Here is a 24883-nt window from a genome sequence, read left to right as displayed (position 1 = left end):
GGTTCACAAATACAAGAAACTGTATTCTTGTGAAAGATGTGGGAGCAGTTTTTCCTACAAAAAGAGTCTGAAAACCCACATGAAAATTCACATAGGTGAGCAGCCATATGTTTGTGAAACATGCTGTAAAAGTTTTGACAGAAAAGGAACTCAGAGCACCCACATGATCGTTCACAAAACCAAGAAAACAAACAAAAAAAAAAAAAAACCCAGAGAATAATCACAAAGCCGTATTCCTGTGCAACATGTGGGAAAGGTTATTCCAGCATAAACACACTTAAAGCCCACATGATCTTCCACACAGGCGAGAATGTGTTTCCCTGTGAAACATGTGAAAAAGTCTTTATTTCTTATAGGGACCTCGTGGTCGATAAGAAGGTCCACACAGGTGAGAGACCTTTTTCATGTCAAGCATGTGATAAGAAATTTATTTCTAGAGGCAGCCTATCCTCTCATTTGAAAATCCATGATAAGGTGCATTCATGTAAAGATTGTTTTTTCACAGAGCCTGATCTGTTGAAACACATGAAAAGCTACATCCTTTTCTACTGTAAAACATGAAATAAAAAGTTGAGTACAGAGTCTTTGGTTGAAGCACATGGCATTATATTCACACATCAGAAATCTGAAAACGAGCTCTGTGAAACAGCGTCTGCGGTTGCTGGCCGGCCTGTAGGAAGCAGCGTTGGTTGGCATTCAGATCAGGTTCTCTGTAGTGTGTGTGTTAGTGTCTTTCATACTGACGAATGTAAACACTTGAACTTCATTAAAAACTGAAACAAACGTTCTCTTTCTGTTTTATGACACATTCTAATTTGTGAGCATGCTTGTCATATTTTCTGTCTAAAACTCAGTTTGATGTTTATTCTGAACTCTGATGTGGATCTTTAATGGGATGTTCTGGCTGTTCCAGCCACGTGGAGCCTTATTTGTTAACAACATGATTATATTTTGTGGTTTCAGGCTTCTGAGATGTTGAAATATTTTGACATGTAAATGAAATAAAATCAGTTTGGAAATTGTTGTGCGTAGTAATTCTGTGTTAAACACGTTTGCTTTTATTGCTCTAGTGAGTAATGATGATTGATATGTTTTTGATATTTATGTGTGATGTTTTATTTTTGGGTGTCTCATGGAAATGCACATAATTAAGATCATTTAACTTTGCCGGGTTCACCAATGCCGGTTCTTGAGACCGACCATCCTGCAGTATTTAGTGTTTCCCTGCTTCAGTGTGCCTGATGCGAATGAAATGTTTCTCCAAAAACTTGTCAGCTTCTGGACCAGCCTGTTAATGAGCCACTGATTTGAGTCAGCATTTGAATAAAATGAAATATTCCAGCTGCAGTGGACTGGTAACCTGTCCAGGGTGTACACTGCCTCTCACCTGCTGAGATGTTGGGTTAGGCTCCAGTTTCTCTGCGACTCTTATGGACAAAGCAGTATTGATGATGGATGGATAAATATTCCAGTAGTTAAAACAATTTTCCAGCTAACTCATTCTCCACTAAGTAAAGAGATTTTGCAAACAACATTAAGTTTTCCAGCAAATAAAATTTAATTTAGTTTTTTAAAAACATTTACATTTAAAAAAAATCATGTTAGAAATAAATTAGTTGCAATTAAGCCATTTTTTCTGTGAAAACAAGCAAAAGTGACAATTGTCTGTCAATTAGGACAACATTTTTTTTTCCGGACTGCAACCAGCTCCACATATTTAAGAAAAATCTTGTTGGAATCAGTAAACATTTACGGAATTAAGTCATTTAATCTTTGAGTTGTCTATAAAAATGAATAAAACAATCAGCTCGTTGTTTTCCAGAAGCAGCAGCTCCTGAACGTTAATCTGTGAAGCTGCTTTGTATGTTGCCTACACTGACTATAAAGCCAAAGCAACACAACAGGGGCCTTTTCCAGAAAAGATGTACAACTAACATTGAGTCTAAAAAGAACCTGCCAGCAAGTACGTTAGCTTCGAGGAGTCGGTTTCCATGGTAACAGGCTCATGGGGGACCAAACCCTCAATTTCCCTCGACTCGGGGTTTCACCATAACCCTCTGCTTGAAGAGGCTCCTGATTTATATTCATTTTTTTTCTCAGTGTTTAAAGAGTCACATTTTCTGCCGGAACTTTTTAGTGTGACACACAGTGGAAGTAAACAAAGCGCCATCATCAGCAGCAAATGTGAAATCAGCTGGAAGATGGTTGTGTTTTCGTCTCTCAGCTGAATATTTCAGTGTTTCAGCAACAATGTCTTCAGTTCAGCATCTGAGAGAGTTTATCAGCGAGCGACTAACTGCTGCTGCTGAAGAAATATTCACAGAGTTTGAAAAAACCATCGTCCAGTACGAAGAAGAGATCGATCGTCAGCGCAAACTGCTGGATACCAGCCGGAAACCACAGATAAAGTTAAACACAGCAGGTAAGAAACACCATGGCCTGAATGAAATAATACATGAATATGAGTCGATATGAATATAAAAAATAAATAAATAAAAACAAAAGTCAACAGTCTGGTTATGATGCAGTGAACACGTCCATTAGGGGTCTAGTTAGAATCTCTTAGAAGAAGAGAGACAGAAGCTCAAATCGTGGCCGTGGCAACATGCCGTGGCACTTCCGGTTGTTGCCACGACTTTCCACAGACTGCCAGAACCTGCCAAAGCGGTGCCACGACTCGCCACAGCCTAAACGTTTAGAAACGTAAACACAGAAGTGTCTTCGGAGCTCACCAGGGGACGGGGGAAAGTTCCTGCAACCTGCACCAGGTATGAACCAGACGGTAAGGATAACTGACAGGATTCATGTCATTTTATTTACAGCCTTGACTTGTATTTGTATTGTAAACGTATATAGTCACAATCACACAGAACAAACAATATCAGAAAGGGTTTGGACACACCAAAACAATGTATTGTATTTTTACAAGTACTAGCTTGTAGGTACAGTATCTGTGGCAGCAGCTGTAAACAAAGGCAGACCTAGTGCCAGGCAGCGGCAACTCTTGTCTGGTCGTGGCAGCCTTTCAGACTATATTTTAGATTATTTTCCATGAAAGTTCTGATGCTTCTTAGATGAAAAGAATGCAATTAATTTGTCAACATTGTGTATCTATTAGCTCAGTTTGTCAAACTCTCCAAATGGTACACTTGATCCATTCCGTTTCTGTCAGTGATGACCGTTTTCCTTGTACGATATGATACTGGCACGAGTATGATGCTCATGAGGTGCGCGCACACGTGACTTGGAAGTCGTGGTGCTCTCACAAAAATAAGGCTCCCCAAACTGTTTATAAGTGACCACTGACATACAGCATGGTCTAACAATAGGCTATTAATAACCTTTATGCAACAATGACTATATACGTTTACAATACAAATACAAGTCAAGGCTGTTAATAAAATGACATGAATCCTATCAGTTATCCTTACCATCTGGTTCATAACTGGTGCAGGTTGCAGGCACTTTTCCCCGTCCCCTGGTGAGCTCCGAAGACACTTCTGTGTTTACGTTTCTAAACGTTTGGGCTGTGGCGAGTCATGGCACCGCTTTGGCAGGTTCTGGCAGTCTGTGGAAAGTCGTGGCAACAACCGGAAGTGCCACGGCATGTTGCCACGGCATGTTGCCACAGCCACGATTTGAGCTTGGCCCTACTGTACAAGTAGAACAACGTCTCGAATGTCTCTAGCTTCTGTAGCTTTGCATGCTATAATTAGTTACTGATTTCTGCCTATTTTCCATGCAGACCTTCCTCAGCAGCACGTCTACAAAGATGAAGAAGTTCTCCTTCTCCAGCAACCATGTGACCAGGAGAGGAAGCCAAACCTGGACCAGGAGGAAGCAGAACCTGCAGAGATTAAAGATGAACAGGCTGAACTCTGTGCCAGTGAGGAGGGAGAGGAGCTTGTACTGAAGCAGGAGACGGATACCTTTATGGTGACTCCTGTGCATCAGGAAAGTGACCTCAGTGACGCAGAACTTAACCCTGACCAGCTTTTCTCCACTAACCTCCCTTTAACTGAGAGCCAAAATCAAGAAGGAACGAATCAGGCAGAAGTAGGATCAACACCCGACGTAGAGATGAAGACAAAGAAGACACGTCACAGAAACAATGTAAAAAAGTCTTCCTCATCAGAAAGTCGGTTCAGTACAGAGTCTGATAAAAAGTCTTTGGAATGTGATGTTTGTGGAAAATCCTTCAGCAAGAAGTTCAACATGGAGCAACATTACCGGATCCATACGGGTTTCAGGCCGTACGCTTGCCAGACGTGTGGGAAAAGCTTCACCCATAAATGTAACCTCTTGACTCACACGAGAATCCACACAGGAGAGAAGTTGTATTCCTGTGAAATATGCGGGAAAGGTTTCACTTACGGTGGTCATTTGACCGTCCACAGAAGAACACACACAGGCGAGAAGCCTTATGCTTGTAAAGTGTGTGGGAAGAGTTTCGCCCAGAAGGGAAATCTGTTCACACACACGAAAATTCACGCAAGCGAGAAGCAGCACTCTTGCAAAACGTGCGGTAAAGGTTTCACTCGAAATGATCACCTGCTGGTCCACATGAGAATCCACACCGGTGAGAAGCCTTTCTCATGCAGCATATGTGGGAAGAGTTTCATTCAGAGCAGCGTTTTGATGGTCCACATGAGGATGCACTCCGGAGAGAGGCCGCATCCTTGTGGAAGATGTGGAAAACATTTCAAGCACCAAAGTTCTTTGAGGATTCACATGAGAACTCACACCAGCGAGGAGCTGTATGCTCTTCAAACAACCCGATAGTTAGAATAATAATAAAAAAAAACAACAAAAAATTTACATTTGTTTATACAAATTTGCCCCTCTTCTGTTACTTTTCACAGTTCGAACCACCACTTTTTCTAAAGTAGCTCTAAGTACTGTAAATAACTTAAACTGTCTGGAGTTGGCCTTTTTTCTTACTGTCATGTCTCTTCCAGTCTTGGTTGCAGAAGATTTTAGTTCTGTTTTCATTCTACAAATAGCTGCTAGATTTTACTCAGTCAGACACACTCTTCCCTGCAGGATAATTTATTTACACATTTATAGTGATCATATGTTTCATTAAATTACTTCCTCTTCAGATACACGAAGGCAGTTCGCTTCACCTCCAGGCTCAGAGAAAAATAGCCTAAATAAAATAAAATGAAAGCAGGAGAAATAAAATCAGTGTCATCTATAAATTTATTTTTATCAAAGCCGTATTAAAATGCAGATTAAATGAGCAGAAAAACACGTAATAAAATAAAAGAACGGTGAAGTGAATGCTTGGATTAAGGGAATCAGATACTCTGTGGGAGTTTTAATGAGTTTGCCTAGTTTATGTGAGCACACTGTTTCTGTGTCTTTCATGCTGTGAAGTGTGTGTGTGTGTGTACTGGTTTCTGGTGTGATGCCCGGTGGGATTTCTGGCCACACGTGCATGAAATGAAGTTCTGATCAGTGTTAGTGAATCTGTATAAAAGATAAACTTTTAATGCACGTTGACAGCGAGTCTAAATAAAAGGAAATGAAAAAAATATATATATAAATTTCTGAAGGGAAATCATAACCTGGATGTGAAATGAAGTTTAAATCAATCATGAATATGTGTCTTTATTTAAAGCTGAACTGCGTTTGTGTGACTGTAAATGTTTGTGGAAGCAACACGAGTTTGTAGTCGAGGTTTGCAGCTCGGAGACGATCCGCTGGGGGAAACACGTCCTGGTCAATCATGATGAGAACCCGTAGTTTAATGTTGACCGGCTGGTGTTTACTGTCGGTGTTCAGGAGACGCTCACATTTTAAACTCTTCATTTTCCACTTTTCTTTTTAAAGAAGCTGTTTGGTGTGTTTTTCATATGAATGTAAAGACCTAAACTTGAATAAAAACTGACACCAACGATACACTACCAGCGTTTTCTGTGTTTTATGTCACGTTCTGGTTCATGACTTTTCAAATGTTCATTTTTCTTTATTCATCCTGTTCTGATGCTGAAACTTAAAGAACTTTTAGTGCAGCTTTAGTCATTAAAACACATTTCATGTGTTTTATTTTGTGATTTTGTGCTACGAGTAATGTGATATTAAACAAATTCCACTTTATTATATTACTCAGAAAAAAGGACTCTTTCTAGTTTTAGTTAAAACCAGAAACGTGTTGATACAGACATTATTTACTAGATATATTAAAATGAAACAAATATGATCAGACTTTTTGTTTTAATCTGAAGGACTTTAAAGCAAAACTTGATTTAGGAATTTCTTTAATATGTTGGAATATTTCAGGATTTCAAATGTAATGTTCCCTCAGAAGCTGTTTGATGGATGGATGTGGTCTTTTTCTTAATTATTTAAATAAAAAATCTATTTAATTAGTTCCTGAAGAGAAATGGGAATGTTACAGTAGATCTCTTTCTCTCTTACAAAACAAACACTAAACATAATTATTGGTTAACCAGACTTTTCATTTTGGGAATAATTAAACAAATGAACTTTTTCCTAATTATTCGGGGTCAGGTCGTGGGGGCAGCTGCCTGAGCAGGAAGCCCGAGCTCCCTCTCCCTGCCCACATTCACCAGCTCGTCCGGGGCGATCCCGGGGCGTTCCCGAGGCGTTCCCAGGCCAGCTGAGCTGTAGTCCCTTCCTCCAGTCCCTTTCCCAGGAGCTCCTCCTGGTAAGTATAACGTTAAATAAAGTGCTCTGTTTATATTAAAAATATATTTTCTATATCTATAAAAGTCTTTTTCTTTTTTATTTTAATGTTTCAATGCTTCTTCTTCCTGAACTTAAACTGAAGAATGTGGTTTATTAACTTATCCTGCAGACAAAATAATCAAACCAACATCCACTACTTAAAGTCTGAATATGTCATTTTTAACTAAGCTGGGCAGATAAAATGAAACGTAGCTGCTAAACTACAGAATGTTACCAGCTGAATCTCCTCCCGTCACCCTCACGCTGTAAGCATCTGCACCAGACCAGGTGAAAGATAAAAATCTAAAAGCTGGAGCTAAAACAGAAACAATGCCAAATTTAGACTGAATGCAAGACATGTTTTCTCATTTATATATAAACATTTTATTAATAAATATAAACAAGTGCAGTAAAAGTAAAAAGCTTTCATGTGGTTTCTCAAGCATTCAGCTTTTTACCCGTGTGAGTTCTCATATGGACGGTCAAACTTTTTTTGTAACGGAAATATTTTGCACATATTTCACAATAAAACGCCTCTCCTGTGTGGACTCTCATGTGCACGGTCATATAACTTTTTTGCTTGAACCTTTTCCCACATGTTCCACATGAAAAAGGCCTCTCGCCTGAGTGGATTCTCATGTGGGTCAACAGATCACTCCTCCGAGTAAAACATTTCCCACATGTTTTGCAAGGGAACAGCTTCTCACCTGTGTGGATTCTTAGGTGAGTAAGCAAAGTACGATTGTGACTGAAACATTTCCCGCATGTTTTACAAGCATATGGCTTTACACCTGCGTGAACTGCATGATGTTTCTCCATACTGCACCTGCCACTGAAGGCTTTTCCACAAACATCACATTTTACAGACGTTTTAAGAGACTCAGTATCAGTCTGACTCTCTGTCACAGGGGAGCAGCTTAAACTGTTACAGTTCCATCGCTTTTTATTAAGTCTCTGCTTTGGCTTCATCTCTCCATCACTAGCTGATCCCATGTCTGACTGGCTGCCATCTTTATTGTTAAAACTCTTAGTTAACAGAGAGTTATGACAGAAAAGTTTGCCAGTATTTGTTTCTGCTTGGCTGAAGTCCTGATACTTCTGAGTCAATATAAAGGTATCCGTCTCCTGCTTCAGTACAAGCTGCTCTGCCTCCTGACTGGTGCAGAGTTCCTCCTGTTCCTCTTTAATCTGTGGAAGTTCTGGTTCCTCCTGGTTCAAACTGGACGTCCTCTCCTGGTTACAGAGTTGCTGGTCATCCAGAGCTTCATCTTCCTTACAGGCATGCTGCTGTGGAACGTCTGGGGAAACAAAGAAATATAAGTTACTGACTTGATGTTTGGAAAAACCATTAGAATATGTTGTAGTTGCCATGATCTTCTGGGTTTCAGAGAGTGGCCTCTTGTTCAAGATTTCATACCAAGAACAGGAAAAACATAATCCTACTCCACCCTGATTGACTGAGTCCTACTAGATGCAGAGTGTGTGCAACAGAAGCTGCAGCCTGACCCAAAACATCTCACATTTCATTGGGTACAACTGCTTTAAAAACTTGAGTCCAGAAATGGGTCTTCTTAGGGTTGAACTCATGATGTTATTGTTTACACTTTTATACGCTGGTTTACAGATTGTAAGATACTGTGTATGTGAAGTACTGTACGTTAAACTGTGCAGCCACCCTCTTTCATTCCGACCCTGATGTAATTAACGTCTGATTACGTCTCTACTTGTTTGGTTTATTTAGAACATAACACCTCATATTTCTGAACTCCGGAGTAAGTTTCCATTTTCATCTGTGAGCCTAAAAATAAATCTAACGCGAAGTTTCTATTGTAAACGTTAGTTCATTTAAACTATCACACTGTTACACACCTGTTGTCTGAATGTTTAAGCGAGGTTTCCAGCTGGTATCCAGAAGTCTGCGCTGACGATCGATCTCTTCTTCGTACTGGACGATGGTTTTTTCAAACTCTGTGAATATTTCTTCAGCAGCAGCAGTTAGTCACTCGCTGATAAACTCTCTCAGATGCTGAACTGAAGACATTGTTGCTGAAACACTGAAATATTCAGCCGTTGTAAGACAACTAAACTTTCTTCTTGCTTCGCACCTGCTGCTCCGTTCCTTAGGGTTGTTTACATCCGCCGGGTGTTACACTAAAAAGGTCCGATAGTGAACGTGAGTTAACCTTAAACGAATTGATCTGAGCTGCCTCCACTTGTTAAAACAATAAATAATATAATGCGCAGGTATACTAGGACACAAAGCTGTGCCAACAGCTGATTTTAAATACAAAATGTTTTATATTAGGCTTTGACAATAAACATATGGACAGAGACTTCATCCACTTCATCCCATTTCTGGAAGAATTAATGTTCCTTAAACAAGATGGAAAGACTCCAAACCAAACAGGAAATAACTGGGAAAAGAAAATTCACATTCTGTTATTTCTCATAACATCTACCTTTTATTATTTACAAATGAGTTTTCTAATATTTCCGGTTATTAACTGTAATATAGCCCTGACATTTAGATGCTTTGTGTATGTTTAACATTCAGTTATTAATAATAAAAGATATTGTTGTAACTGATCACTTAATGACACGCACACGCACACTCACACACACATATATATAGTGCTAATTTTTTGCCTTTTCTGTTATTTATTGTGCAAAATGTATTTTCAGAAATTCATTTGACATTTCAACAGTGCTTTTATGAAACTTCTCGACATCTTAAAATGTCTTTGTCCTTTTCTGATTTGAATGTTTTTATGCTCTTCCTCAGCTTAAAGTGAAGTATGCTGAATTGTGTTCAAGTATGAAACATAGTATATTAACTTACCCTGCCTTCTAAGTAATCAAACCAAAATCCACTACAAAAAGAATGAATATTTATTTTTTTAATAAGGAGCTTGTAAATGTAGTAAAATGTAGCTTCTAAACAGACAAATGCTAACAGCCCAACCTGCTAGCATCACCCTCACATTGTAAACATGTGCAACAGACCAGCTGACGCCTCCTTGTTCTTTATTTGTTCTATTTTGATGCGTTTTTTTCTTTTTTTAAAACGTAATGTACAGCATGTTGGTCAGCTGGTATGTTGTCTTTAAAGTGCTTTAGAAATAAAATGATGTGGTAAAAAAGGCAAAACGGTGCAAAACTGAGACTGAACAAAACAACATATTTTCTGAAATACTTAAAAACAGTTACTGATAGATAAATGCAAATACACTTAAAAGTAAGCTTTCATTTGTGACTAAAATCAAAACTTCTAAACTGTTTTTAAAGAATTCAGCTTTTCACCTGAGTGAGTTACCACATGGGCAGTCAAACTTTGTTTGAAATGGAAACTTTTTTCACATATTTCACAGGAATACACCTCACCTGTGTGGATTCTCATGTGAACCCTCAAATAACTTTTTTGGTTAAAAGTTTTTCCACATATTCCACAAGTAAATGGTCTTTCTCCAGAGTGGATGACCATGTGAACCATCAAATTACTCTTCTGACTGAACCTTTTCCCACATGTTCCACATGAAAAAGGCCTCTCGCCTGAGTGGATTCTCATGTGGGTCAACAGATCACTCCTCCGAGTAAAACATTTCCCACATGTTTTGCAAGGGAACAGCTTCTCACCTGTGTGGATTCTTAGGTGAGTAAGCAAAGTACGATTGTGACTGAAACATTTCCCGCATGTTTTACAAGCATATGGCTTTACACCTGCGTGAACTGCATGATGTTTCTCCATACTGCACCTGCCACTGAAGGCTTTTCCACAAACATCACATTTTACAGACGTTTTAAGAGACTCAGTATCAGTCTGACTCTCTGTCACAGGGGAGCAGCTTAAACTGTTACAGTTCCATCGCTTTTTATTAAGTCTCTGCTTTGGATTCATCTCTCCATCACTAGCTGATCCCATGTCTGACTGGCTGCCATCTTTATTGTTAAAACTCTTAGTTAACAGAGAGTTATGACAGAAAAATTTGCCAGTATTTGTTTCTGCTTGGCTGAAGTCTTGATACTTCTGAGTCAATATAAAGGTATCCGTCTCCTGCTTCAGTACAAGCTGCTCTGCCTCCTGACTGGTGCAGAGTTCCTCCTGTTCCTCTTTAATCTGTGGAAGTTCTGGTTCCTCCTGGTTCAAACTGGACGTCCTCTCCTGGTTACAGAGTTGCTGGTCATCCAGAGCTTCATCTTCCTTACAGGCATGCTGCTGTGGAACGTCTGGGGAAACAAAGAAATGTAAGTTACTGACTTGATGTTTGGAAAAACCATTAGAGAATGTTGTAGTTGCCATGATCTTCTGGGTTTCAGAGAGTGGCCTCTTGTTGAAGATTTCATACCAAGAACAGTGATGAGTATAATTGTTATCAGCTCAGGAAAAACATAATCCTACTCCACCCTGATTGACTGAGTCCTACTAGATGCAGAGTGTGTGCAACAGAAGCTGCAGCCTGACCCAAAACATCTCACATTTCATTGGGTACAACTGCTTTAAAAACTTGAGTCCAGAAATGGGTCTTCTTAGGGTTGAACTCATGATGTTATTGTTTACATTTTTATACGCTGGTTTACAGATTGTAAGATACTGTGTATGTGAAGTACTGTACGTTAAACTGTGCAGCCACCCTCTTTCATTCCGACCCTGATGTAATTAACGTCTGATTACGTCTCTACTTGTTTGGTTTATTTAGAACATAACACCTCATATTTCTGAACTCCGGAGTAAGTTTCCATTTTCATCTGTGAGCCTAAAAATAAATCTAACGCGAAGTTTCTATTGTAAACGTTAGTTCATTCAAACTATCACACTGTTACACACCTGTTGTCTGAATGTTTAAGCGAGGTTTCCAGCTGGTATCCAGAAGTCTGCGCTGACGATCGATCTCTTCTTCGTACTGGACGATGGTTTTTTCAAACTCTGTGAATATTTCTTCAGCAGCAGCAGTTAGTCGCTCGCTGATAAACTCTCTCAGATGCTGAACTGAAGACATTGTTGCTGAAACACAGAAACATTCAGCTGAGAGACGACAACACAGCCGTTTTTCGATCCACAAGTGCTGCTAGCATCCCCACTGTTATTTACTTCCGTTGTGTGTCACACTAAAAAGGTCCGACCGTGGACGTGAGTTACGCTTATTTATCTCCTCTTCTGTTGCTGAAACAATAACTGATATTATGCGCAATTTATACTACGACAGAAAGCTGCGCCAACAATTCAGTTTAAAGAGAGATGTTTTATATTATCTCCCAGGAGTTTTCCCTCACTCTTCACCTACTTCTCCTGGGAAAACAAACGTGGAAATGAAGATGGAAAGACTCCAAATCAAACATAAAATGCTTGGGAAAAGAAAATGCACATTTAATTATTTTTCTTTCTCATTAAACATAATTTTTATTATTTAGAAATAAGTTTCCACATATCACAAATAAGCATCCAAATAACCATTGTTTTGAAAATCAAAACAAACTTAAAAAAAAAGAAGAAGAAGAAAAAAAAAAGAATGTGTGGATTTTCTCAATTTTCCAACATTTGTTGGGTAACGATTTGGCTTTCCAAAGACGTTATGTTTAAGGATAGCGAAAGAGAGAGAGAGAGAGAGAGAGAGAGAGAGAGAGAGAGAGAGAGAGAGAGAGAGAGAGAGAGAGAGAGAAACAGTAAACTCTCTATATTTATAAACATCAGCAGTAAAATTCACTTTTCTAATTTGGACGTAAAACCATGATTGTTTCTTAAATGTCAACATTTCCCCAAGTCATTTAAAAGAATGATAATGTATAAATGTTCCATGCAAAATTATCATGTTAGAGGTAATGGATGTTAAATTATTAGAAAATAAATCAAAAGAAATCAATTAGTTATTGACTTAGTTAATTTAGTGAACATTTCACATCCACAAGCTAAAATTCCTAAAATCCATATTCAAAGTTTTTAGAAATGAAAAAGATGGCTGACATTTATAGAGGATAAGAAGAAACACTTTCTCCAACCTTTGTCCAACACATATAAACATACTTTATATGTAAACTGTGAAGTCACAGATACAGTGATGTCAAATTGACTGAAAAAACTATTCTGATGATGCCTTGTTTTGTTTTTATTTGTTTTTTTCTTTGTTTAACCTGTCCTGTCCAGCATCGTGACAGCAGAATGATGGTCTGGCTGCTGTGTTGTGCTGAAAAAATTCACTTTGCAAAGAGGAGCCTTTTTAGATATGGGGCTCCCTTTGAATCTTAATTATAATTCTTAATTATATATTATAATATTTTACAAATATGTTTTTGGACTATTCTGTTGATTATTATTCTGGACCGGAAAAACAGCAGAAGGAAAAAGGTGGATAGAGGAGAAGTGGGAAGAGAAAAGATAGAAAAAGGGAGAACAAAACAAAAAGGCAGAAAATGGTTTAAAAAACAAAACAAACAAAAAAGTTTCTGTGCTGTTGCAGTTTGTGATCTTTTGATTAGAATAACAAATGCAAAAAATAATCATTTACTCAAAATCTTTGTAATGTACTAAATTATTTGCTCCACAGCAAAATGTTAATATATTGTGTTAAATAATGCAAACACCCTGACAGAGACAATCAATGTAAGACACAATAAAGAAAAAAAGTGTGGAAGATTAAACCAAATATTAAACACAGCAGAAAGATACAGTAAAAAAAAAAAAAACCTTCCCACATGATCCAATTAATAGTTTTCATTTATCAACATAATCCAGTAAATCCATCATATGTTTGTTTCTATGAAAAGTTTCCTACAATCAGAATGAAATGATTTCTGTGTACCAGTAATGTGTCTCATTTATAGTTCAAATCTGACTGTGAAAGAGCTTCAAATGTCAGAATCAACATGGAAATGATGGAGTGTCTTGTGGCTGTTGTAAATAGTGATGGGAAAATGAGAGAAATTTCAGAGCTTCATTTTTCCTGAGACAGATTGATTTAAAAAAAAAAACTGTGTCAGACTTGCATCAAAACACCGTTGTCAGATGACTGCTGATGTCCGGAGCTTCGACCCTGCTTCACTTAATGCTTCATTGATTCAAAACGCTGTTCCTTGCATTGGTTAGACAGCTTTCAGTGGTATTTTTTTAAGTTCTCATTAGAAATACCGGACTAAAACACTGAACAAAAAACAAGGTGTTTATATGTTCATCCAAACACCATAATTATTTGCAAAGCTGCAGCAGGGAGGATCTCTGGGTCAACCTTTGGTTGGGTTTTTAAATAAAGCTTTCTAAAGGAACCTGAAACAACATTCTCCCTTTGTATTCTGCCATTTATATTCATTCTTGGGTTTTATCGTTTGGTTTTTACAGAAGCGGTCGTGGTCGCATTTATTTTAAAATAAGATAAAAAGAAAAAATTAAATATGCACAATAATAAATTACATTGGCTTGTATTGAGTGTGTTTGTGGTTTACTGGGAGCAGTGCTGGTTTTCAGTCTAACTGCTGCAGGAATCAAGAATCTCTTCTTTACCTCCTTTATACTTTGGATGCAGCAGTCTGTCTCAGAAGGAGAAGAGCTGTCAGTGTTTGGGAGGGGTGTGGGGTGGTGGGGAGGGGACTGTCCTTCAACATGGATGAGATCTTAGTTATTATCTTCTCCTCTTCCAGCACTTCAACTGGTCGGTCCAAGGAGCATCCCAGTGCAGAGCTGTTCTGTACTGGGTGCCTCAGTACAGTAACGTCAGATGGAAGAACATCCATCACTGATCAATGCATCCGATTTCACTTCTATCAACACTGACAAACGCTGAAATTGCAATTTGACAGATTATTAAGTTTTACCATCACTCATTCACAGAATTACACATTTACACCATGACTGTAGCCCCTCTCCAGCTGTCTTCATCAATGAAATGGAGTATAACACAGTAACCGAGCCAGCGTTAATCATCTTTTCATCACAAGAAAACAGTCCTTGTTATCTTGAGATGATTAAAAAAAGAAGAATAGCTCTCGGGTCCCACATATTAACAGATAATTTAGTTCTACTTCTGCTGCAGTGCTGTGGCTTCAGTTGGCCACTAGATGGCACTATTCCTAGTCTGTAGACTTGAAACTTGGGATTTTATTTATTTTTTAAATTTTATTGCAAAAATTTGAAAGAAAACCTGAACCTATACTTGCCCATCACTAGTTGAAAGATGTGTCCAGTATGCACGATAGGAACCTTTCCCACATGTCCCAGTATGTTTGATTGTGTTCCAAATGAGGCTCAGACTGGAGGAAAGTGGCATGAAGCTGTCACAATGTCTGAAAACAAAAGTATTTTAGTGTCATAACTGTGAGCTCTACTTTCCATATTGTCTGTACTGACTGGGAACCAAAAGCAGCACAGCAGCCACATCTCCAGCTTGTTGTTGAAAAGCTGTTCTGACATTCACAACCTAACAAGCAACACAGCAGTGGAGTTGTGTTTGGGAGTCAGAGGAAACCTCACGTTCCAACGTATGAAACAAAACATTTGAATTCATCCCAGCTGCTAAACAACAGATAACAGTGTGTGGTACTAAATTCACCACCAACCTGAACGTGTTTGTGGGAACATGAATGTTTTTAGTCTTTCTGCATCATGTGAGGCAGATTTTTTTCATCTGCTGTCAGATTGAAATCAAGAGCATGAAAGCACACAGCAGCTTCAGCTGAGCTGTCAATCAGCAGCAGCAGTCTGATCTGTGGGCCGCAGGGGCTGATGGGAGCTTTGAGGACCTGTTAGAAAGCACGTGGTCCTGCTCTGATCTCACAGCTCGTCCTTGTTTGGCCTCAGCTGCATCAGAGCACCACTTCTCCCCAGGTTCACCAGAGGAAACACCACTGCACACAATGCTTTTCCTCCCAGCTGCTGCTCTGTGCTGGCTGTGTTCAGGTGAGTGTTTCCAGCCAATCAGGAGCCAACAAACTCCACCTGGAACAAACACTGTCACACTAACCTTCATCTGTCTGGCTGTGTCTCTACAGCGCTGGTTGCCATGGCAGCAGAGCTGATTCAGGATGATTTAACATTGACCAGGAGAGTTGGTCAAAGTGTCTCCTTCAGATGTGGAAACATTCACCTGTGTGATGTCAACGATTATGTGTTCTGGTACCAGAAGAAAGAAACATTCAAAGTAATTCTCTATATTGACAAAATTTCAGCTGAAGTTTACAGAGGTTACATGCATCCTCAGAAAGATGATTTCTCAGGTGTGAATATTCAGAACGGCTGTGAGTTGCAGATAGAGAAAGTAAAACTGGATCATTCAGCCACCTACTACTGTAGCTGTTGGAAATCTGGTCTCCACAGTGAGAAATGATCCCTGCAGCCTGTACAAAAACCCTCAGATGAGCAGATGTCAAACAGTGTTAGTGGCAGGAAGAGAGCAGTAAAGCACAGCCCAGGTTCACATATTTCACCTCCATCTCAGACAGAGTCACAAACACACTGAGCTGAGGGAGTTTCTTCTTTACTGCTGTCTTTATGGATGCAGCAGCTCTTGGCATCAATAAAATGAGAAGAGAACTTCTAATGGTTTATTTGTTCCCTTCTGGGAGGTGCAGGAATATTCTGAACGCCACCAGCATGAAATCACGAGCTCCATAAAAACTATAACATAAAATAAAACACATTTTCTCACAGTTTCACAAAACTAAGTTGTAAACGAGGTTGTAATGTGGAGTTCAACACCCTGCACATGCTCAGTAAAAATATTTAAATTTTAAGCATTATAACTCATAATCACATACATCATTACTCCAGTCCCTTCAAATGTGATGCCTCCACACTTGGCTGTACATTACATACACATTTACAGCACACCTCCGCTTGAGGGGTTGGGCCTTCCAAGGTTCATATGAAAGCACTGACCTACTGGCAGATGAGGTTCCCAAACAATGAAATTATTAATTCTGTCCCACTGTGGCTGAAACTGGAGTTGCAGCCATTAATGAAACCTTCCATGTTATTACTATCTCTGCTGTTTACTAAACCACTTTCTACTACTAGATCTACAAGCCATAGCATTCAAGTGAGAAACTCCATCAAAATTCTTTCTCAAATTAAAAAAGACTACAGCATTCCCAATATATCCACTTAGTCACCAAGAGGTCATAATCATGCATTTATACCATCTATATTTTATTAAACATTCTCTAACTGGCACTCAAATGGCATCAAATGCATAAAAGATGTTTATCTCGAGTGCAGTCTTGCTTCATTTAAGTAAATGTGATTTAATCTGTCCCAATTTTAATATCACATTAGCAGTTATAAAAAAGAAACACTTAACTCACCACGCACAAGCAAAAACCTTGTTGCTAAATTTGCCAAATGCTTCCTTTTACCCATTATATCAGCAGACATGTTAAAGCAGCATGGTACCGGGAGATGAGACCAGAAATCAATCAATCAATCAATCACTTTATTTGTCCCCCGAGGAGGCAATTGGTTGTACAGCAGAGAAGCAACACAAATAACATATATAAGAAAGTTAAAAACGAGTATAATCAACAAAACAATAAAAATTTCATTCATTCAAGAAATACCAGAACAACAGAAACAGGCCCATTTTCTAATTCACAATTGCTCAATCAATAGCAGACCTGAGTTAATGCAGTTTAACGGGATTCACCATTTCTATCACTCCAAAGTTTCATTCCTACCTGGATGCAATATGTGATCATCTGAATGATCACGTTTGCTTTCTCTTAGGAAATGTCCTATTATTGTTACATATAGATGCCTCAGAGACAAAGAATGATTAACGTGGCTTTATTGGACAAACAGTGAATTATGGAACAGTCTTACTATTAGGAGACAAACGGTGGAGTGGATCCAAGAAATACGGAGCAGGGAAAGGAAAGAGGCATAGTCCGTGAGTGAAGCAATGGCGTCTGACAGGGAATGAGTGTGGTGCTGGAGTTTAAGTAGCCGGGTGAGGAGATTGGATACAGGTGTGGATGATTAGTAACTGGTGATTGACTGGCTGGAAAGGATGTGGACAATCAGGGATCCCGAGTAGAACCTGGTGCAGGTGTAACAATTATACAACAAGTTTGGTCCAGCATGTTTTTTTCTACTCAGGGGCCTATTAGAGAGACTTAATCCCAGATAGAGATTTAATTCTGTTTCGGTGTTTGTAAAAATAAACCACAGAACCTTCCACAACTCCTTAGGGCTGCTTTGTTTCTTGGGACAGTTTTGGCACAAAGACTCAAAGGATGGAAAACATCTGCTCATCTGGAAAGACGGACAAATGGGAAGAAACGTGGAACCCTTTACTGAAATATATAGATACATAAATCATGGACTACTTGTTTCTTTCCCTTTTTTGTTTTATTCTTCTTCCTGTATGGTGGTACCAACAATTACTATTATTGATGTTCTTGTTGTAAAATGATAATAAGAACAGCATTAGTATTTTATTTATGTTCTTTTGTTTCCTGCTGATATGCACTTATGAATTAATTTTAATATACTTTAATATACTGGTGTGGTGGTTAGCACCGCAGCCTCACAGCAAGAAGGTTGCCAGTTCGAATCTCGGCTGGGGGGGGGGGTTCGAATCCTGAGGGCGGTGGCCTTTCTGTGTGGAGTTTACATGTTCTCCCCGTGTATGCGTGGGTTCTCTCCGGGTTCTCCGGCTTCCTCCCACCGTCCAAAAGACATGCATGATAGGTTAATTGGTTATTCTAAATTCTCCCTAGGAGAGAGTGTGTGTGTGAATGGTTGTTTGTCCATCTGTGTTGGCCCTGCGACAGACTGGTGACCTGTCCAGGGTGTACCCTGCCTCTCACCTGTTAAAATGCTGGGATAGGCTCCAGCTCACCCGCGACCCATATGGAATAAGCAGTCAAGATAATGGATGGATACTTTATGGCAGCAGGACATCGAGGGAGTAGACCAGGGTGCTGCTGCCGTGGAGCCCCGCCCACCAACTTTGCTATTGGTGGTCTGCTATTGTCAGTTCTTTAATATAGGGTGAAGGCAGGCACCTCACTCCTCACTCCTCATGCATCATGCATGTATGTGTATGAAAGTAGCTGCAAAAGACTTGATTATGTGTTGCATGATTTTTTTATATTTTGTCTAATATATATATATATATATATATATATATATATATATATATATATATATATATATATGTATATATGTATATATCAAATAAAAAAATAGCAGGGTTCAACATGCAGCATAGATTTAAGTTTTGAGCAGCTGTGTTATTTTTATTTATTTATTTTAAATAATCTGCTGCTGCTGATAAATGACTTTTTTATGTCTTACAATGTAATTAAATTATAAGAATATTAATAGTGGATTTTGAAAAGAATGTTCTTTTACAAAAATAACTAAAAAGTTACTTTTATCTGTAACATTACTTTTTGGTGTAAGTACTCAACAATTAAGCAACTAGAACTTGTAACTAGTTACTTGTTTCAGTGACTAGAACAAACACTGTTAACATCAGAGCCATGCTGCTAAAAGAGAAGAGAAGAAGAGACAGTCATGTTGATATGAACATTAGAGAAACACATCATGGAGCTGAAATATGATCCTGCTTCATCATTTGAACTCCTTCACCTCAGCTGACACGTTCACCAGCAGACAGGTTTTTGTACCAGTCTTTCTCACTGTGTGGAGGATATAGCTACCCAATCTTTGGATCTGGGACTAAACTGTATGTAACAGGTAAGAACAAACATTTCTTTTCCTTCACTTGTTTTCTTGTAGAAGTTAAAATGTGTTTAAAGTCAGTTTCTGCTGCTTCAGGCTTTACATGTTAGTTTTTTCATCATTAGTAGAGAATTCATCATGCAGCCATTGTTACAGAAGAAAGAGCTAATCAAATTTAATTTGTATATCACATTTAAAAATCTACCAGTTTAACAAAGTGCTGAAAAATTTTCAGAAGCAAAGAAAAATCAACAATAACTGTTTAGTAAAAACTATGGATTCTTACTGTAGACGAGGTAACGGGAGTTACTGATTAGCAGATCTGAGGCATCTGATTGTGTTTTAAAGGCAGAGGAGTTAAACTATGAACTACACCTTCTAGAGGGTTGAAAACATGTAAAAGAATCTCAAACTCAATAGGCTATTTAACTGGAAGCCAGTGAAGAAACACCAGGACATTTTTTTTCTTGTTATAAGTCTGGCTACAGTAGCAGGTACAGACGAGACAGAGCAGATTGGAAAAAAATAGAAATAAATAGAGAAAAACATCCTTGAGAATATGAGTGTTGTTGTTTAGTTTTTCATCATAGCAGTTCTGAGACGTATGTTTTTCTATTTAACAAGATTACATTTTAAATGAAGTGTAAATTATATCCATTAGTTATTTATATTATATTATATTATATTATATTATATTATATTAGTTATTTATATTATATTATATTATATTATATATGTATTTATCATTAGTGACATATTAGCTCAGGGGTTCTTAACTTTTTTTTCTTTTTCTTTTGTTTTTTGTTTTTTATTTTAATGCTGGGGCCCAACTTCTCCTGTATAAAGTGGTCTGGAGCCCATTTAAATATCGGGTTGGGATTCAATAACTAAACCAAATCCACTCGCAGTTTAAAAAGCTCTAACTTCGTGAAATATGACATGATAATACAATAACTAAAAATATGTCTTGATATAATGAGGTCACCACAAAAACATTTATATATATCATGTATGTGAAACTGTACATATGACCAAACGCCTGATGGGTTAGTAATTAATGGAATAAATCAGGCTGCTTTAAATACTAATTTAAAAGCTCAAGTCAGGCTTAAAAACACAAAATGTATTAAATATAAAATTTTACTACAGCAAAGGAAAAAAAGGAGTAACTCTGTGTAAAAAAACTGATGTGAAAAAATTAAATTTGATGAATGTAAGAAACTGTAAATAAAGTTAAGGTTTATTTAGATATTTAATTACAAAAACTTTAATTGAACCATCTATTTACTTAATACATTTTTCTTTGAATTTTTTTTTCTTTTTCTTTTGCAAAACATGACAGATATTACCTGCATCTGTAGCTCATTTCATTTCTGTCTTATTTGTTTATCATGTGTATGTATGTATATGTATATAGAAAATGGATGTGTGATTTATCGTGACTGTGTGAATGTGTGTGTGCTGCTTGTTGCTGCTGTCAAACTTCAGATGAGCAGGTAGTGAAGCCCGTGGTGAGCGTGTACCCAGCAGCATCCAGAGTCCACCAGGAGGGGAGGAGCTCCCTGCTGTGTCTGGCCTCAGCCATGTTTCCTCCTCTGGTCCAGTTCTCCTGGAAAAGACAGAAAGAGGACGGCTCTCTGGAGGAGCTGCTCCCTGCAGAGGGAGATCAGCTGGAGATCAGAGAGTCAGGACGCTCTGCCGCCATCTTGTTGATCCATCAGTGTGAGAAGAGCAGATATAAATACATCTGCTACGTCAAGCATGAGGGGGGAACAGTGGAGGCCCAAACACAACAAGGTAATGAAGGCTTGGAGACTGTGTTCAGCAGAGATTCAGCTTCATGTGGAGACGCTGTCAAAGAGAACAGAGGAGCAGAGGACTGACATTTCTCACTGTAACTCCAACATTTGACTCCTTTTCTGTTTCAGATGTTTCTCCCTGGCTTCAGACACTCTTAAACCAAGTGAAGCTGCTCTTGCTGCTGTCCACAGTGCTGATAGTGAAGAGTCTGGTGTACTGCTGTGGACTCTCTCTGCTGATGATCCTCAGAAACAAGGGACCGTCCACCAACTGCACACATGCTGACTGACTGTTTTCTGCTGGACTTTTCTCTCCATCAAATCTCATCAATTCATCTCATTCATCACTTTGATCAGGATTCACAAATGTTAGTTATGACGTGTTGTATTTGGCTTTAAAATGTCTCTTTTTATGCAGATTTGACAGAGTCATCGTCTGAATTTACATCCATTTATTAATGTTTATATTTGCTGTCATGAACTGTTAATTCTGAAAAAAAAAAAGTTTGATTTTGATGGTTTATTTTATATCTGTTTTCTGTCTTTTACATTTTGATAATTTTCAGATTTTCTTGCAGTTTCCACTTTTTTATATTACACAGTTTTTCTGTAATAAACAAATTTTTGAGAATAAAATAAAATAAATGTTTTTTCATATTAAATCACAACATGATTCTTTTCTTCAAGTCACAATATATTTCTTTACTCAGTGGAGTTTATTTATAATAATATTGACAATGACAAGGCTAAGAATAAACCTTTGAAGCACTAAAGTTGCACAAAATCGACAGAAATAATTCCCAAAGAAAAAAAAATTAAATCTCCAAATCCAAGTCTGTACAGGAGGGTTTATAAAAGCTTTTAAACTGGCTCTGACTCAGCTGTTCTGATGCTGACGGCGAGTTTGTTCCACGTTCTTGGAGTTAAAACAGTAGAATCATGGTTCCCTTTCTTCTAAGTGTGAACTGTGGAACTTGAAATAACAGCTGAGTCTCTGATCTGAGGGGTCGAGGTGCAGAATGAAGAGTTCTGACATGGAAAGTTGATCCAGACCATGAAGGATTTAAAAGTGATCAACAGAAGCTTAAATAAAGTTGTGGAGAGCAGGTTCACAGAGGCTGAACCAGTTTGAAGAGAAGTCAATAAAAACTCAGCTGTGATTGAGACCAACAGACTCCTCTGACGGCTCTGCAGGAGGTTTTCAATCAACTATCAGCCGGTGAAAAAATGAGACCTGAGCTGAACCAACATGGACGTCTCGTCCTGCTTTTGTTTTCAGACCAACCAAACAACATGACTTGTTTGTGTCGGTGGTTTGTGAGTCTGTCTCAGTGTGGTTTGTGTTGTTCTGATGAATGATAACAGAAGTACAGTCGACTGAAAGAGCAGAAATGTCTGAGAAGATGAGCTTTAAATGATTTATTATTAATGTTCAGCAACAAATGTTCAGCAGGAGGTTTCTCATCTCTCCTTTTCTTCCATCAAAGTTCATTTCTCAGCTCTGAGTTCAGGATTTGAGCTGTTTCTCTCACAGATGAAGAACACAGATGTTTCCTGTAACGACTCTTTAAGCACAGTCGATGGTTGTAACTGTCATTGTGTTATTAAGGTGAAAAGCCACAGCTAACGGTGTGGAGGCTGCAGAGCAGAAAGCCACACGGCTGCAGGAAAGGAAGTTTGATTGGCTGTCAGCAGTTTTTTCTCTTCTAATAACCACTGAGAACAGATTCATATCTGCTGCTGAACACACTCATCTCCTCCCCTCCCTCTCTGCTGTCTGTCTTTTTTCTCTACCTACAGTCCTGACTGGTCAAACCTCTGGATGTTTATTTGTAGCTTCAAACAACATCTCTGCTCTGCTGTTTGTTCATGTGTGGAAACAACAGTGTCATCAGCGTAGAGTTTTACATCCTCACTGTCAAAGTTTTCCTACACAAATTAAATTATCAGGGGTCACACATCGCATCACATGCTGGTTTCCACAGAAATGCTTCATTTTAATACTGAATAAAAATGGCTTCCTTCTTCTTCCTGTTTATATATTTGTATGATGTGAAACTTGTTGAGGTTGGAAGAGAAAGAAACTTACAACCACAGTCTAATGGTTGTCAACATACCGAACCTGTAAACAAGCAGAGAAACAAACACCAACAACCCTGTTTTACACTTTATTGAGATTATCTGAGTGAATAAATGTGGAGAACCTACCACACTGTGCAGATACAGGAGATTAAAAAGAAAAACAAGATAAATGCTGAAATATCTACAAGGCAGCTAATAATTCAGCTTCATTTAGTTTCTAACATGTCATAACTAACATTTGTGAATCCTGATCAAAGTGATGAATGAGATGAATTGATGAGATTTGATGGAGAGAAAAGTCCAGCAGAAAACAATCAGCCAGCATTGGTGCAGTTGGTGGACGGTCCCTTGTTTCTGAGGATCATCAGCAGAGAGAGTCCACAGCAGTACACCAGACTCTTCACTATCAGCACTGTGGACAGCAGCAAGAGCAGCTTCACTTGCTTTAAGAGTGTCTGAAGCCAGGGACAAACATCTGAAACAGAAAAGGAGTCAAATGTTGGAGTTACAGTGAGAAATGTCAGTCCTCTGCTCCTCTGCTCTCTTTGACAGCGTCTCCACATGAAGCTGAATCTCTGCTGAACACAGTCTCCAAGCCTTCATTACCTTGTTGTGTTTGGGCCTCCACTGTTCCCCCCTCATGCTTGACGTAGCAGATGTATTTCTGTGTGTAGAAAGCATCACGATCGACCACCCTGATGGCAGCGGAGCGTCCTGACTCTCTGATCTCCAGCTGATCTCCCTCAGCAGGGAGCAGCTCCTCCAGAGAGCCGTCCTCCTTCTGTCTTTTCCAGGAGAACTGGACCAGAGGAGGAAACATGGCTGAGGCCAGACACAGCAGGGAGCTCCTCCCCTCCTGGTGGACTCTGGATGCTGCTGGGTACACGCTCACCACGGGCTTCACTACCTGCTCATCTGAAGTTTGACAGCAGCAACAAGCAGCACACACACATTCACACAGTCAGCAGCAGCTTCCAGCACTGCATTGCATTCAGTCTGATCCTGGAAACATGGACTCTGATCAATAAACTCCTCATCAATACAGCACAAAGTTCACTTTCACTACATACACTGGATTCAGCTTCATATCACACACACTCATCACCTCATGGCAGCAGGTGGACCACGTGGAAATCTTCTTTAGAAAGTCAATGAAGTTATTTTAAAACTTGTTTATTTTTTTTTATTGGTGATTTCTAAATGAAAATAATAATAAAAACTATTTATAGTGGTATGTTGGCTATATTTCTGCAAATCTTTCCTTATATTAACCGTTTCATGCATCAATTATAAAAACCACAGTGACGCTTTTTAATTGAGAAATTCATAATTTACCTATTAATTATTATCTATTCTATAAAAATATTTATTTAAATATAACTGTTTCTTTTTCTTTTATTCTTTTACATTCTTATACACACACACACACACACACACACACACACACACACGCACACACACACAGACACACACTTTTCTATATATTTCTAAAAGAGACTTGGAAGTTGCATAAATTATTTATGAAAATTATATTGAGGTAATAAACAGCAATTTGCTAAAACATAAATGATCAGTTTATTTTGGTTCCTTTTTAAAATCTCTTTTAAAAAAATATTTTAGTTTACTAGTTAAAATTTGGCCTTTT

The 24883-nt window shown here is 38.5% G+C and overlaps 4 protein-coding genes across 6 annotated transcripts in view; 2 read left to right on the top strand and 2 right to left on the bottom strand.

The window, feature by feature from the left end:
* LOC121645114 (zinc finger protein OZF-like) overlaps positions 1–5587 on the top strand; it is a 352747-nt gene extending 347160 nt beyond the window's left edge. Inside the window, exons 1-2 of one of the 2 annotated variants that reach the window (XM_041993503.1) lie at positions 2181–2422; positions 3746–5587. In XM_041993503.1, the coding sequence (XP_041849437.1) occupies positions 2251–2422; positions 3746–4782 (1209 nt within the window). In that variant the 5' untranslated portion in view covers positions 2181–2250 and the 3' untranslated portion in view covers positions 4783–5587. Of the gene's footprint in view, positions 1–2180; positions 2423–3745 lie in introns of those variants that run through there. The other variant, XM_041993504.1, reaches the window with a different exon arrangement.
* A 1462-nt stretch (positions 5588–7049) lies between these two features.
* On the bottom strand, positions 7050–11778 carry LOC121645140 (zinc finger protein OZF-like). Of its 2 annotated transcripts, XM_041993540.1 has the most exons (3): positions 11516–11778; positions 10206–10917; positions 7050–7279 (listed from the first exon to the last, which is right to left on the bottom strand). In XM_041993540.1, the coding sequence occupies exons 1-3, from the start codon at positions 11685–11687 to the stop codon at positions 7132–7134; spliced, it is 1032 nt and encodes a 343-aa protein (XP_041849474.1). In that variant the 5' UTR covers positions 11688–11778; the 3' UTR covers positions 7050–7131. The 2 variants fall into 2 exon arrangements, with proteins under 2 accessions (XP_041849474.1, XP_041849473.1); XM_041993539.1 differs by lacking the exon at positions 7050–7279 and having other exon boundaries at positions 9044–10917.
* A 3605-nt stretch (positions 11779–15383) lies between these two features.
* LOC121645004 (immunoglobulin lambda-1 light chain-like) lies at positions 15384–21733 on the top strand. Its single transcript, XM_041993278.1, has 5 exons — positions 15384–15571; positions 15664–15987; positions 19253–19372; positions 20846–21154; positions 21286–21733. The coding sequence occupies exons 1-5, from the start codon at positions 15529–15531 to the stop codon at positions 21444–21446; spliced, it is 957 nt and encodes a 318-aa protein (XP_041849212.1). The 5' UTR covers positions 15384–15528; the 3' UTR covers positions 21447–21733.
* Positions 21734–23311: 1578 nt separating this feature from the next.
* Positions 23312–24883, bottom strand: part of LOC121645163 (immunoglobulin lambda-like polypeptide 5) — a 36881-nt gene continuing 35309 nt past the window's right edge. The window contains exon 4 of the mRNA XM_041993570.1: positions 23312–23630. Coding sequence (XP_041849504.1) covers positions 23553–23630 — 78 coding nt within the window. The 3' untranslated portion in view covers positions 23312–23552. The remainder of the gene's footprint in view (positions 23631–24883) is intronic.

Source organism: Melanotaenia boesemani, chromosome 8 (assembly GCF_017639745.1).
Source record: "Melanotaenia boesemani isolate fMelBoe1 chromosome 8, fMelBoe1.pri, whole genome shotgun sequence".
In the NCBI taxonomy this organism is placed as follows: Eukaryota; Metazoa; Chordata; class Actinopteri; order Atheriniformes; family Melanotaeniidae; genus Melanotaenia; species Melanotaenia boesemani.
This window is presented reverse-complemented; position numbering and strand designations above follow the sequence as displayed.